General features: G+C 38.9%; 1 protein-coding gene across 1 annotated transcript in view; it reads right to left on the bottom strand.

Moving 5' to 3' along the window:
• Nucleotides 1–12,022, bottom strand: part of jmjd1cb (jumonji domain containing 1Cb) — a 157,103-nt gene extending 145,081 nt beyond the window's left edge. Inside the window, exon 1 of the mRNA XM_084740890.1 lies at nt 11,635–12,022. Within this exon, the coding sequence (XP_084597016.1) occupies nt 11,635–11,790 (156 nt within the window). The 5' untranslated portion in view covers nt 11,791–12,022. The remainder of the gene's footprint in view (nt 1–11,634) is intronic.
• Nucleotides 12,023–16,362: the final 4,340 nt, after the last annotated feature.

Below are 16,362 nucleotides of genomic sequence, written 5' to 3'. Positions count from 1 at the left end.
GAATTCTATTCCAGTTCTATGTGGTGCCATTCTATTCTGCTATATGAGACACCACTCTTCTGCTTTATGTTATGCCATTCTGTTTCACCAAATGTGCTGGCATTATATTCTGCCATATCTGACAACATTTAATTTCAAATTATGCCAGCATTGCATTCGCTGAATGAAATGTGCTCAACATGAAGTATTTGATTCCACTATACATGACAGCATTCTGTTCTGCTCTATAAGATGGTGTGAAGGGTGTGTATTCAGAATTTTGTTTCTACACAGTCTAAATTAAATTCTGTTCTTTTCTATTACCATTTAGAAGATATTCTAGAGCTCCAAACAAATGAAACCCAGTTCCACTGGTGAAATCAGATAAATGATATTTCTTTTGCATGTTTATTCTGTCTGGAGTTCTCTTCTGTATTCTCGCTCTGTGCTGCTGTATTGTGCTGTAATCCGGTACTGAAGGAGTTAAGTTCTGTGCAGTGGGTGAACTCAAAGGAACTGGCGTTCACGTGGCTAAGCCGCTGTTGCTATGGGAGAGAGGCCAGACAGAGGAGAAAGAAACCCCTCTCTCTCCGTCTCTCTCACGTTCCCATTTTCGCTCTCTCTCTCTCTCGTTCTCTTTCCCTCCTCCTCTACTCTGTCGTTCTCTCTGCCAGAGAGCCAGGCTGGCTGGAAAACCAAACGACTAATGAGAGTACACAGCTCTCGCTCTTTCTCTCCTTCTCCTCATTTTTCAAATAACATTCACTCTCCCTTTCACTTCAGCTCTCTGAAACATCTCTCTCTCTCCTCCCTTCATCTGCCCATCTCTCCCTTATTCTGTCACTCTCCATCCTTCTCTCTCCCTCTCTCTGTCTTTCTGTAATATCAGAAATCCAGCCAGAGTCATGCACCAACAGCACAAGGCCAGGCTGAATATGCCAGACCTTTCGAATGTTACCAGAATAAAGTCAAGATGCACTGAAAGACCAAATAAAAGAGACCAAGCTGAGAAAAGAAGCATATATATGACTAAATATAACTACTTGAAGCAGTAAAGCAAAGATGAGATAGGAAAAACAACAAAAGCAGTACACTCATTGTAAAAGGACATGAAGTTCTGTTTTGTGTAGTCAAGTGTACAGCTATCTCCTCTGAATTCATCAGGTTATGCAGCGCAGAGACAACCATCACAACATTATGAAGACATGCACTTTAGTGCCATAGCTTTTAAGACTGGAACCAACAAGCATTTTCATTATCATTCAATCTGACAATTATTTTCTTGATAAAATAATCTTTCATTTAGTGAAATATGTCTATCACAGGTGTTTAGTTACACTAATGCCTCATTTTCTCTGCATGGTATGACTCGACTCTCTCGAAACCATTCTTATTTATTTTTGATTGGTCAGAGATAATTATCATTTGTATATCACGCAGCAACCTTTCATCTCACCATTTGTGCTCTGATGTATGACTTCCCAAACTCTCTCTTCCAAGCCTTTTCTGAAACAAAGTTTGTCTCCTTGCATTGATAAACAGGCACATACTGAAAATAAAGAACACTATTCCTTTGATATCCTCAAGTGTTCCTGTGTTTTAGGTCATGTTGAAGATGAGGTCTATCATTATGACAATCAGCTAAGAACCCAACCTGCCGCCAGGTAGTATGATCTGCAGCTGGAAACGAAAACAAGACAAGTAACTGTTCAACAAAGTGAGGCGAGTTGAGCCAAACCAAGCCATACCAGGCAAGAAACGAGTCTAAATGTTTCACACAAGTCAAACGGTTCATTTACAGTCCTAAATGACAAAGAAAAGCAGCAAATCCATACATTTGAGAAGGTGGGACCAGCAAACATCTAGCATTTGTCCTTTACAAATGACTTTAATTTCAAATGACCACACATTTTTTTGTACATGCCAAACAGCTAATCAATGTTCAAATTTAACCAGCCACTTGATTGATTACCATTGTTTTCTTGGCTGGTGGGTGAAGCAAATCTACCCACCACTTACATATTATTTACTTACATACTAGCATCTGGCTGGTGGCTGGTGCTACTTTTGTTCCCTAACCATTTCAGCTCCTGTTGCTTCCTGTTGATAAATGTATCTAGTATAAAACTTACTGCATGATCTTGAAAAAAGACTCATGAGCATTATAATTAATGGTGATTCCAGCCATGAAAGGCAAGAATACAGCTCTGTCTCAAACTGAAGTAACATTTTGGATTATTTGTGATAATTTTCTGCACAAACACTTACTCTGGCAAAATAACCACACACAGCATGAAGCAGACTTGATTTATTCTATCCTGGGGACTTTGTAAGGGAAACATGCATGTTTGCAATGCCTGGTAATACACATAATCCAGTTAAAGCCCAATGAATGTGAAAGCACAGCCTGGGACAGGACAGGAGAGATCAGGAACAGACAGGAAATGAGAGAACAGGTCAGATTGGACTGGAACAAGACAAGACTGGGAGAACAGGACAGCATATAACAGCAAAGGGCAATAGAGACCAAACAAGACAAGGCAGCCAGGAGGGAAACAATAGAAAAGGACAGGGGCTGGGTTAAAGGAGGGGATTCAGGGAGCTATGACACAGCTAATCTAATATAATCCAAGTGTCTGCCTTGAGGACACTGGCATGTCATAATATGCAATTTATATTATCCATCAGGAGCTTCACCACCAATTTTGAGTTGAAGCTGGTTTCTTTCTTTTTGCTGCTTTGAGAGAACAAACTGTTCTTGAGGACAACAGGGAGCCTGTTTGAAATTCAACTAGAGAGACTGTAAGCAGGTCTATTGTCATTCATCCCCTTGTAGTGTCCCACTGGCACAGAGCAACCATGTTAATATAATGAATTAGTTGATGACAAGATTAAGTGTATTACATTACAGGGTCAACTAGTGTCAGTGAGGACGGCAGACAGACACATCATACAGACAGGTAAGGCAACATTCCATCAGCCCCAGCTTACTCCAACAAGGTAGGAACAACAAACGATTACAGGTTCACCTCAGGGGGTGGACAGCAAGACGACTTACTCAGCCCGCGTCCCTGTCCCATAAATAAACTGAATACAAATAGCTGTAGGTGAGATCTCATCTTCTGCTCAAAAGAAAAGATACAGCCAAACTAGATGAACACGAATGAGCCACAGTTGCTCGATCCATTTGGGAGATGTTCCAAACTGAACAAGCACAACCTCCTCATTACTGGCTTCACCAAAATAGCTTCCCTCACATTCTTTGGTAAAACAGTCTAGTTAGAGGGCCGGGCCAGTATTCCCTGACAGCAGTGTTCGAAAATACACAAAACAACGCTGGGTCCAAGATATGACTTGGACTAACAGGATTCTTTCAATGGACCTTAGCAAAGGACATTTCTGAAAACACACATGGGGTTTTAGGAGAGAGTTTTTAGTGCCCCATGGTGCTCTTTACTCCAATACTAGAGGCTTTTCCACTCCGACAAGAACAGAAATGTGGAAGAAATATCAACTACTATTAAATTTTATAAACAGCCCCGACAATGGGGAAAAAAAACATACAATTATCAGCTCTATCTCAAATCAGTGAAGGAAAGATTGCATTGAGAGTAGTTGTGAGCACACAGGCTGTCTAAGGGTGTGATGGAGATAACAGCAGTCAGACAGGCTGAGGTTTACTCATTCCATATTCAGGACACAGTCACAGTCTGTCTGGGCTGCTTTCTCACTGAATGTTTTACTAAAAAGACTATGGCTCTACTGTTGAGGATAACCCAAATACACAGCATAATGTCTCACTTTATCAGAGATGATTATCACATATGAGTGGTGCACTAAAATCATTATAGAGGCTGAATAATCTTTTCATTTTGCATGTTATTGTCCAACCCTACAGGTCTGATGCTTATCTAGCAAAGCCTTCACACTGTTTTAGTTTTGTTCATTCTGCTCTGACATCATGACTGTAATCTCCTTCACTCACATGTCAACATAAACCCTTACTACGCCTGAAGTGAATGGACCACTTATTCACTGTCACTGGTCTTGCCATTTAAAGGAGAAACAACATGGTGACTAGGGTTGTAAATTGGCATCTGGTAATACATTATGTATCACAATTAGGACTGGCTACCGGTACTTAATACCGTTCAGGTATCAACTGAAACAACCCGGTACCAAGTAGTATTGAAACTTTTCCAGCCAAACAATACCTGCGTTCAATGCTTTTTGCACACAGATCCAGAAAAAAAAGACTGTTTGCCCAGCCCTAATCACAATAGTAGTCAGTATATTGCAAAATATTCCAATACTGTAAAAGGGTGAGTTTTAAGAAAACTGTCACAGTATAAAAATCATCACCATATGCATAAATAAACAACACAAAATGAACCACTGCCATGAATCTTTGCATGTATCACAGGGTTTTTTTAATCATCCTTTATAATTGATAGAGTATTATAAAACATCAGCTTATGTGAGGCCACTTTAAGATCATTTTGTGTTCAGAGCAACTATAAAATTGGGTTGCAGAATTCACTATGAAGTCTTTGTGTGTACGACCACAATCTGTCTTATTATGTATTTTTTGCATTACATGCCTCTAAATTCTATAGCAGCCTAGCGATGAGAATAGAAGTAGTGGAGCACAGTGCGGCATTCAGGTCTGATACAACAGTCCAGCAAGAACCACAGCAGCTGTTGAGTAGTAGAGCCTAATGTATTCCCAGGGTTATCTGGGAAGCCTCCGAGCCTATAGGAGACTTTATGGCTGCCGTATGTAGCACTGTGATGTAGTAGAGCTTTAGTGCAGTGTGTGTGTGTGTGTGTGTGTGTGTGTGTGTGTGTGTGTGTGTGTGTGTGTGTGCGTCTTAGAGAGATGGGGGAAGGGTACATCCAGTCAGCAATCCAGCCAGCCCATCCTGGCTTCAGATTACATTTTGTTTCCTTAGGCACCAGAAAACAAACCACTAACACTCTGTGTATCCAGTTACTGTGCTGCACAAACACCACATAACCTGCATGTCACATAGCCATACTGTAGCTTACTGTGTGAATACACACCTGGTAAATAGACTCATTATGACACCATTTTACACACAATGTTTACTTCTCTGATTGTACAGAAATTCATTATTACAGCTACAGTTAACAGCTACAATGTTGACATGACACCGATAGCCTGAGGAGTTTCTCTGCTGCCTGTAGACATCAACACAAAGACATACTGCACTGTGAACAATGGGATACATTATATTAGATCTGAGGGTTAATCAGAGAGAATAAACGTCCCTGTAAATGTAGTCAGTTGATCCATGTATCTAAACTTGTTGATGTGACAATGTTAATGTTGACTGTACAAGACAAACAAACCACCAAATCATAACAACAACAACAACAATGAACTGATTCAGGCCTACTTTGGAAGTTAATAAAATATATTTGACTGCAAATTTTTCCCTCATAATTCATTACTATTTGCCTCAGATCTCTGGAATAGTAACCATTTTTAGTAACCATCAGCAGATCTTATATTAGCATATTAACAGTTATTAGTTACCCAATTAGTTCCTGTAGAATATACAAATTTGGCAGACTTGTAATATTTGAAAAACTTTTATTTTCACAAATATTCACAATTATGGCTGCAACTAGCGATTAACGAATTTTATTATCCATGCATTTGCCAAAATTTTTTCACAGGCTTGCCGATACAGCTAAAAACATTATAACGATGAGATGTTTATTTCAGTCCATATCAATAATTATTGCTTTTTTAAATTACCTGTATGTCACTTGTAGCACATTCTATTATCAAGGGATATGACAGGCTGTTTATGAGTCAGGGTATATTCATTATGCGTTTTCATGGCAGTTTGCATTAAATACATTTAAATGACCTATTGAACTTTTATATCAACAATTTTGTTATTGCTATTGATGAAGTGCCTATTGCTGATTATATCGCTGTTGTTTGATCTTCCAGGCCCATTTCATGATTAATTTTTTGAGGATGAAATCTCAAAAAATTGTGAAAAACACTTTCCCAAAGGCCAGAGCTTTCAACAGTCAACCGTCCAAAACCCAAAGAGTCTTCATTTACCATCAGAGGTGACAAAGACAAGCAGCAAATCCTCATTTTAGAAGCTGGAACTAACAATATGTTTGACATTTTTTGAAACGATACATTGATTATTAAAATAGTTGGCGATTCATTTTCTTTCAATCGACTAACTGATTAATCAACTAATTGCTGAATATACTGAACCACATTACAAAAAAATACAAAGTCCATTAAAGTAAAGTCCATTCTATACACATTATGGCACATATGTATTCTGGCCCTACTGTAACATTTACATTAGAAGGTGAAAGCCTCTCTCCTGCCATGTTTATTCTCTGTGTCTCTGGTTTGTGTTTGTACTCTAAACAATGCTGCTATTCAAAGCCCGACATAGACTTACTCACAGCTTAGAAATGGTTCTGAGCTGGGTGAACTGCAGCACTGCAACAACCATGCATGGATTCTGTATGTGGAAGGTTCTTCCCCGGTCACAGCCTGTCATTTTCTGCTGATTAGCCACACAGAGATGAACCTCAGGCCACAGCCCTAAAAAACAAACTAGCAGCGCTGCTACTGTACACACACATACACACACACACGCAGTGGACTGTAATGGAAAACAAAGGCTCCTATAGGCAATGACCTGGCTGCCCCGCTCTTTCCATTCATTGTGAATCCAGATGAGTGTGGCAGTTTTATGCCTAATGTGCCAGCTTAGGGCTCTGCTGCTGAGCTTTTTCTTTTTCTTTCAGCGCATATCGGTGTCCCTCAAGTCCCACCAAAAACTAAGTATATGCAAGGGTATTACAATGCTGTTTCTGTATTTCACTCTGTCCGCCCCTGCTGTGCTCATTCTCAGTTCAGTTTTAATGTTCAGCCTCTGCTGTTGCCATCTGAACTCCTCTGTCATGTATTTTTCTGTTTTCTCTTTGAGACTCGGCTCCTGCAGCGCCAATACTGGATCACTGCAAAGGAATTTACAATGCCATTAATGCAGTACTGTAGTTTAATACTTGCGGGCGTTCTTGAACTTTTACTTATGCTGGCACCCAAAAAGCAAAGCATCCTTCTTCCTTTAGAGCTGAGCTAATTTAAAGTATTGTCAGGGTTATCAGGTGCAGAGCACTCCAATAATGAGACCAATGAAGTGGACTTGAAGATAACCACTGCATGATTGCTATAAACATTAGTGGTACCATTTAGCTCAGATATACACTGAACACAACCAGACTGACTCTTGTGCACATACTATTAGTTCAATATCTTTAATGAGCAGCAAGAAAGATATGAAAATAAATACCAGGACTGAGCCTCAACCTACCATTTCATCATGTTCACCAAGTGATTATGAGGTCACTGCGTAGTACGGACTAAAGGTTAACAATACTGCACAGATGGAATAGTCCAAAATAGTTTAGTCCAAAAGACTAAATAACAGTACAAACAGAACCTCTGCATAGGACTGGCTCTAAAGCAAATAAGCAAAATGCATCAGTAATTCTAATATTATTTACCTTAACTCATATTCATTTTTTGACACACATTGGCTCTTGGCTCGTCACCCTTGTTTAATAGTCTACTGCTAGACCAGATATCTATTACAGAACCACCCTAACCACAAATACACCATCAAATGTCTTAAATTATCTAACATTATAATAATAATAACAATAATAACAATAATAACAATAATAATAATAATAATAATAATAATAATAATAATAATACCTATTTACCTACTCAAAGGGGTTATTAAGCCTAATAACCCCATCCAGCAGGGTTTTTTTTTCTATGGTGCATATTAGCACAGTAACATATTGTATATTGTATAAGCCTGACTAGGGCCGGGCAATATGGACAAAACCAAATATTACAATATTAATATCTATATTGCAACAATATTGAAGAAATGACTTTTGCTGCTTTCATAAGATATTAACTGAGATTTCTGACAAATAACAGAACAGCTAGAACCACCTGGTAAGTTCAGAAAATTACATCGCTTAATTGTAATGCAGCCTTTGAAACCAGTGAAAGACAATACTTATGCCATATCATGATACAATGATATCCAAAACCTAAGATGATATCTGGTCTCATACCTCAATATCAAGATATTACCAAGGTCTGCCTATCACTGCACAAAGCATGCTAAGATTCCATCTTGTGCAGAGATCATCTGAACTGTGCAAAAAGAGCCAGGCTAATTAAAAGTATTGTAAGGTTTATCAGGTGGACAGCAACAGACAGCGAGACCTCAAATGGTTTGTGAGTTAACTGCACTCTTCCAACCAACAGCTCAAACCACAAAAATAATCCATAAAAAGCTACCAATCTTTGTTGATTTAGCCCAACAGATTTCAGACATTTGGCACGTGATGGGTGATAATCTCAGACTGATCTCCACATCAATTTAAAGTCATACTTATTGATTTGCTTAGACTGCACTGTTTTACAATTGAGATATATAGGCATGAGCCAATAAGCCTTAGTGAGCCGTTGCTTTACTCCTGCACTACTGGCCTATCTGACCACAGACACTTGACAAAGGCCTGACAGCTTGGCTTGACACACTTCTTCTAATCTAATCTCCAATCCTTCTCCACTGTATTCACTCAGCTAGTTAAGCCCCTTGCTAATGAGACTGTGCCCCATTGTATGGAATTAAACCAGAACACTACTCACTGCCTAAATCACATCACACACAAGGACCAATTCTACAAGGGAATTAGGAAGCTGGAAGCATGTTTGTTGAGTGATATAAACAAATACATGCGATACACTGCAGAGATGACAGAACATGTTATTACACATGCAAGGGGTGTTTTTCTACAACACTGTAATTGATTCATGAAATTATGCCACCTCACCATTCCTGTCTAAAACACAGACAACTTGATGTAAACGCATGAGTGAAACGCAGAATAACAGAGAGATATGAAGCTGTGAAACCTGAAATTTATCTGTCTACATCGCATGGAAAGCACCGTGAGTAGTCAATGACATGCAAGGACCTGTGACGTGTGCTGGTATAAATTTAGGCTCTAAAATACACATAAACTACCAACGATGACTCTCAAATTTAATCACACATAGAGAATATTCCTGCCATAGACCTATGACTATCAGTAGTGATTGCCAAATACTTTGACAATCAGTTTGAGTATTTTTTTAATAATATAATGTCAAAATTCTCTAATTTCAGCTTATTTGATATGAATGTTTTCTGGTTTCTTAACTCCTCTCTATGATAGTAAGCAGAATATGTTTGGGTTATGGACAAAAAAAGACATTTGAGGATGTCATCTTGGGCTTTGGGAAGCACTAATCCCCCCCCTTTTTTTTTTTTTTTTACCATTTTCTAACATTTTATATATTAAAAACAACTAGGGCAATATGGCTCATAAATAATAGTCAATTAAACAATATATATCTTGATATACACATTTCCTCTCAAATAACATACCCTAAATTCTCAAATAGTGAACCTGACTGCACTGCTGTAAATTAAATGACCTAACAGTATATAAAGTAGGGCTGAGCAATATGGAAAAAAAAAACTGCACATCGTTATTTCTTGATATTCTGACAATATTGTGGGGATGACTATTAATGCATACACAAAATATTAACACAATCAAGTTCATGATAAATAATCATCAGTAATGTGCATGTAATGACTAAGTGGGTAAAGACAAAGTCTTTGTGAAGTTCAGAAAATAACATCAGGTTATTGTAACACAGCCTTTAAAATCAGGAAAAGACAATACTTATGTCAAAATCTAAGACCATATCTATCCTCATAATCACAATATCAATATAATATCAATATATTGCCCAGCCTACAAACAACTTATCAATTAATCAAGAAAACAAAGGAGAAATTAATCATATATTAAAAGAAGCGATAGTTGCAGCCCTAATCATCAGATGACAACATTTGTTTGAGGATGTAACATGTAATGACATGCTGTCTTCATAAAACAGCACATACAGTATGTACACTGAAATCACAGCAAATAATCAAATGAGAACTGTGCTGGGGTTTGGCCAGTTATCTGCATAGGCAGATAGAAGGATTGTGTGAACAAAAGAAAGCAGGGAACAGGCACACTGTACAGTGAGACAGTACTGTGGCTCTGCCAGCCAAGGGCTTGTCAGGGCAAATATTTCATTGTTTGCTGGTTTTGGCATGTTAACCCATTATGAAAATAGCTCTTTTTTTAAAAAGAGGAAGAAAATTCAGACCAATATACTGCCAAGATTCTCATCCACCCCTGCCTGCCTAATGACTGTATTAAGAATGCAATAATTACACCTCAAGCAGGAAATATGTCTGCTCCTGAAAGCCCCAAAAGTGACAATATCCACGGAGTTGTCTTGACAATATTTTACACGCAGACAAACTGCCCATTGTTCAGCCTGCAGCGAGCCAGTTTTATGTTTTTACAAGTCCCAGCATTCCTGCGTCCCCTGTCCAAGTCGGAGGGCTTGTTGTCCGCCAGAAAAACACAGGCAGACGAGGCTTTATGGTCGATCATCACGCTCAAATAACGCGGATTGTGACCAATAACCACGAGGCAATAAGGATTAGCCTAACGTAAAGGCTGTAAATCTAGAAAGCTAACCTTTACCTCCGTCAGCTGATTTGCAGTATACAGCAGATTAAAGCGTTTAGCTGCTCCACACTCAAATTCCTACACATGCACACGACAGATCAGCTCAAATTCCAGGTGCTCCTCGTTGACAAATTGCTAATTTTGAAATTTATATTATACCTTATGGCTCGAGGACATAACATTACAATAATCTGTGCAATAACTGAAATATACAATACATGCAGCGTTATTATTAACACCGTTTTATAGCGTATATATTACACTTATCTTGTTATTTCCTATTTATTCTCATATTTCTTCTACATATACTGCTTTTATGCATATTTATATTGCTGTTATATACTGGCACATATTTTTGCATACGACTTATTTGTATGTATTTCTGTTATATCATTTTGTTATTAACGGTAGTAGAATGAACACACGTTTACCTACTTCTTATTTTCTTATCATTTCTCTGTTTTTATATTTTCTATTCAAACAGGATAAATATTTTTGATTCTGATTCTGACACAGTGTACAGACATGGACCCACTGTGATCAGCTCCAACTATAGATGAAAACATGGCAGTGTGTGTTATCCACAGTAGATGGTTTATGAGTGAGATATTGTTAAAGATTTTGATGTAAATAAGCAGAGTAATGTTACTGTCTGGACCCTGGCTAGCTGTTTGCTTTCCATAACCCCCTGCTGGCAGTCTGCCTCCCATTAACTTACCTGCTCAGTGGTCAAATAACTAGCCAAACTTACACACACGACAATGACAGATATTTTGTTCAAACAGTGATAGATAGAAGCGGTGAAGTCAACAGTCCAGAGAGCCATGATAACAAGCAGGAGAAGCCACAGAATAATGTCCGCTTGGCAGCCTGCAACACCGCCTCGCTGGCTGCCCACCAACCACACACATTTTACCGTTTGCTTTGCATGTAACCGAGCAGAGAGGAGAACGAAGTCAGCGTTTTCCTTACCGTCAGGTCGGGGTTGTCGTTGTCACGGTGGTTAACGGCTCGTATGACCCCGGACCTCCACGGCCACCGGGCGAAGTCGCCGATTTCAGGCGGCTCGTCCCCGCTGACACAGAGGAACCGCTTCCCGACCAGCTCCGGCCGAGCCTCGACTGCCATGGCCCTGCGCTGGTCAAAACCCCCCCGCGAAAAAACTTCCCAACAACGACGCCCTTTACAGACCTGTCATTTACGACATTAAACCAACCTCTAAAGAATCCAACAAGAGAAAGAAAATAAAAAAAGGAAAAGTTATTGGTTGCTAAACGCTGAAAAACCGACCCGGGGGATTTAAATGTGTAGCAGTCTCCACCCGCTCGAGCGTCAGTCTCTTTTCTCTCCGCGTGAAAAAACGGTGGAACACTGAACCGCATCACCGCCGCCATCCATGCCTGTGTTTCTCCGCTGGATCCCAAGGCATTCACGGACCGCACCACGGCTTGTGTCCCTCCGCTCAATTGAACTCCATCGATACTATTTTCGCAAAACTATTCCTACAACTGTGTAGGGCTGCCACGACTGCTGCGAACCTCAGCTGCAGACAACCTCTGCTTCTCTTAACACTTTTAAAGAAACGCTTCTATTGTTTGTTGGAGTGCTGCTGCTGGTGGACTGTCAGTGCCACTACTATAAACAACAGCAGCATTCACGTTGGCTCTAATGACAGGTTAGGCAAATATTAGTCATGATCATCAATTCCATTACAATGTAGTTACAGTTTTACAGGATGGTTTTGTTTGTGAGCTCAACTGAATATTGTTTTTTTTAAATTGACAAATCTCCTTGACAGAAAAGAGAATACAATAAGCATGTGACATATGCTGTATATACTTAAAGGGATAGTTCACTCAAAAATGAAAATTCAGTCATTATCTGCTCACCCTCATGCTGACTGAAGGTCAGGGTTAGTTTTTTAGTCCACAAAGCACTGCTGGAGTTTCACAGGAAAACAGTGTTGCAGAATCTCCCAAACAATGGAAGTGAATGGTGACCAGATTTCAAATGTAAAAAAACAACGGAATAAAAACATTAAATGCCTGCATACTGCTTGCCCCATGTAATCTAAGTCTCTTAAAGCTCCAACATGCCAAATTGACTAAAAATCCATGTTTTTAGTCTGAATCTTCACTCTAGATCCTTAGCTTGGACCCATGTTTATGTGCACATGTACACTTGTCTGAACTGGGTGTGTGTGTTGTGACAGTGACTTGGATTATGCCAGATGAACTGTATGGAGGCATTTTATAAGGTTTTTTGTTTGTTTGTTTTTTCCAATTGCTTGTTTTACATTTACAACAAAACAAACCCGACCCTAAATAGGCATGTGTGTGAGTAGATCATGACTGAATTTTAATTTTTTGGTGAACTAGCCTTTTAAAGTCCTATTTGTAAAACAAATTTGATCTAGTTTCAGACAACAAAGTGCCATTCATACAAATGAACTAATTGTCAGTTTAAACTTTTGTGAACCCACATTCACACCACATGTTTTTGATCCTCTGTTGTGCTTACACTTCAGGTATTTTTGTAAAAAAATCTATTGACATTTGTCATGGATGTGACAATATTCTAGGTTCAATTTGTCTTTTAACTCAGTGCTTCCCAAACTTTAGTTTTTCTGGGGATCCACCATTTAAAAATGACAAACCATCACAACCCAATTTAAACCTTTACAGTAAATCTTGGGAAGAGATCATTTGTGCAGAAATAAATGTGCCTGACCATTTTTATTGCCATTTCTGCATCACCTCGTATTTTCATGATGCATTTTATTAAAATCATACATATTTGGAATACAAACATAAAACATATAGGGCATTCTAGCCTGCTTCATAATGAGACAAAATAAGTGCATTTTGGCAGAATTAACAGTCTTTAATTTTTCCTCTCATCAGTAAAACAATATGCACATTTAAAATCTTAAATTTACAGATTTTTTTCCACAGTCTTTTATTTATTTAGTGACCCAAATAAAATCTCCTGTGACCTACCTGTGTGTCCCAACCCAGTCTCTGGGAATGACCATTTTAACCCATGGTCACATAATTGATTATTTAGTGCTGGTTTAAAGGACCAGTGTGTAAGATTTAGTGGCTCTGACATCTAGTTGTGAGCTTGCAGGGTGTCTCACCCTCCCCTTCCAAGCATGTAGGAGTGGCCACAAAACAGGAGAAAAACGCTCTATCAAGAGCCAGAGTTTGGTTTGTCCATCCTGGGCTACCATAAAAGCATGGCAGTTCAACGTGGCAACTTCCACGGAAGAGGACCTGTAACCTCTATAGATGTAAAGGGCTCATTCTAAGGCAGCAAAAACACGACTATTCTTATTTTCAGGTGGTTATACATGAATGAAAGCATATTTATGTGTATTATAAATCATTACTGCCATATTCTAACATTGCCATTAATTTTACATGTTTGTCCACAAAGTCTGGTTTAATCTCTTTTGGACCGGTTGCAGTTTCATGTTTTACTCATAATTGCAACATGTGGCACAGTATCTCTGCATGTGTGTCCTGTGTACACAGGGCACCTATGCAAAATAGAGATAACAGCCCTCATTGGACCACCTTTTGCAAATAACAGTTGCATGAATGAAATGAATGAATAACCTACATGTAAGGGCACTTCCTTCAGTAAGTGCCATACATGTAAAGGAATAAATATAGCCAAAAGGAGGGTGGGGTGAGGTGTAGGGTGGGGATTTTAAAACATAAAAATATTTAGTATGTCCTATTATTCAAACATGTAATGTGTATATGTGTGGTATGCAACCAAGAATGGTCTGCAAAAATATGAAGTATACTAAGATAAATAGTCTTACCAATCACAGCACAACAGAGTGGCATCATACAAATATAAAGCTTCAATACTAATACTATTATTTAAGTAGATTAACCTTGTAGAAAATAAAAAATAAAAGTAGGCTACATACAAAAGAAAACAATTTACATCTTTAAAAATACTTGTCACACAGTTCAAACTAAGGTCCACCTCTCCCTGGATGGATAACCAGTCATACTTGAAGATAATAGGGTGGCCAATCAGATTTCAGGGATGGACAGTGGCCCCTAACATCCCCCCTCTACAAGTGACCCTGGTGGCACCCAGTGATGATGTTGTAGACTGCAACCAACTGAATACCACTCACCTCACTCTCAAACTCAAGAAAAACGTAAGGCTGTATCTCAAGCCAGTGTTTGTCCATTCTGGGCTACTGTAGAAACATGGTGGTACAACATGTGGCGTCACTGGAAGAGGACTTGTGTCCTCTGTAGATATAAAGGGTTCAGCCTGAAATAATAAAAACACACACACACACAATGAAAACATACTTATGAATATTATGTTCCATTTCTGACATATTCTGACAATGAATCCCCCTAAATCTGACACACTGGATCTTTAAAAATTACAGCAGATTTTAAAGCCCATAAAGCCACGAACAGAGCACAAGGAATATAAGGTCATATGGACTTATCATTTAATTTATTATGTTTATTTTTGTATTTCATGCCTTTTTAATCTTGCTATATTTTATGTGACCATTGTTTCAGAATGCACCTGACATGCTCGCTCTCTTCTTTCAGTGTGGATTTACTAGTTTGCGATGTCTCACCGAGGCCTCCTGGGCTGTGAGGAGCAAGACAGAGAGAGAATCAGTGAAGGAGAGAATAAGGCAGAAGAACTGAAGGAGAACAAGAGAGGGGAGGTTTGTGTGTGTGTTCTCTGCAAATGTGGCTCCGTGGAGGATTGCACTCCTGTGTGCTTTTGCTTGTGTATGCGTTTGTCTGTGTGTGTGCAGAGTGTAGGGATCTTAAGGACACTATAGAGGTGTGTGTGTGTGTGAAGCATAGAAGGCAATCAGCCTGGAGCGACCTCCAGGGTGGGATACAAGAGAAGCAGAGAAAAAAAGAGATGGGATGATGGAGAAAGAGAGGGAGGGGAGAGAAAGAAACGGGGAGAGATGCTGAAGAAACCCAGTCACACTGAGGACACGAGACAAAAGAGGACAGAGGCAAGAAAAAAAAAGAGGAAAAGAAACAAGTAGAGCGGAGGTGTCGTGGTGGTGGAGTAAGAAAATGAAACAATGAAAGGAAAAGCACAGTGGTAACTATGGAGAAGTGAGACTAACATATTTCTCATCTTATTTACATACAGTGCCATTGTTATTGACCAGGTGTGGTACCATAAAAAACACATATTGTGATTTATTTACAGTTCTTACAGATTACAGGTCTTGACCAGCAGCTGCTGGGCAGTTGGATGGCTTTAGAGCTGATAGAAAGTTTTTTTGTCAGCAGAGCAGCATTGATTAATTGATTACTACATTAACTACCAACTATTTTAATTTTGATTAACTGGCTTGAGTATTTTTAACTAAAAATCTCTGATTCCTGCATCTTAAATGTGAACAGCTCCTGATTTCTTTTGCTCCTTTATGACAGTAAACTGAATATCTTTGGCTCTTGGGCTTTGAGAAACACTGATTCACATTTTTCACCATCTTCTGACGTTTTATAGTCCAAACAACTGATTGATTAATTGAGAAAATAATCAACAGATTAATCGACAATGAAAAGGATTATTATTTTTCACTTCAAACAGATCTAAGCAAACAATTGCCCTGTGCTTGCAATCTTTGTGTTAAACCAGGCTAAATCCCACGCCTTTAAATCATGAGACTGATAA

Source organism: Lutjanus erythropterus, chromosome 17 (genome assembly GCF_056507025.1).
Source record: "Lutjanus erythropterus isolate fLutEry1 chromosome 17, fLutEry1.hap2, whole genome shotgun sequence".
In the NCBI taxonomy this organism is placed as follows: domain Eukaryota; kingdom Metazoa; phylum Chordata; class Actinopteri; order Lutjaniformes; family Lutjanidae; genus Lutjanus; species Lutjanus erythropterus.
The sequence above is the reverse complement of the archived record's forward strand: the minus strand, read 5'-3'. Positions and strand labels throughout refer to the sequence as shown.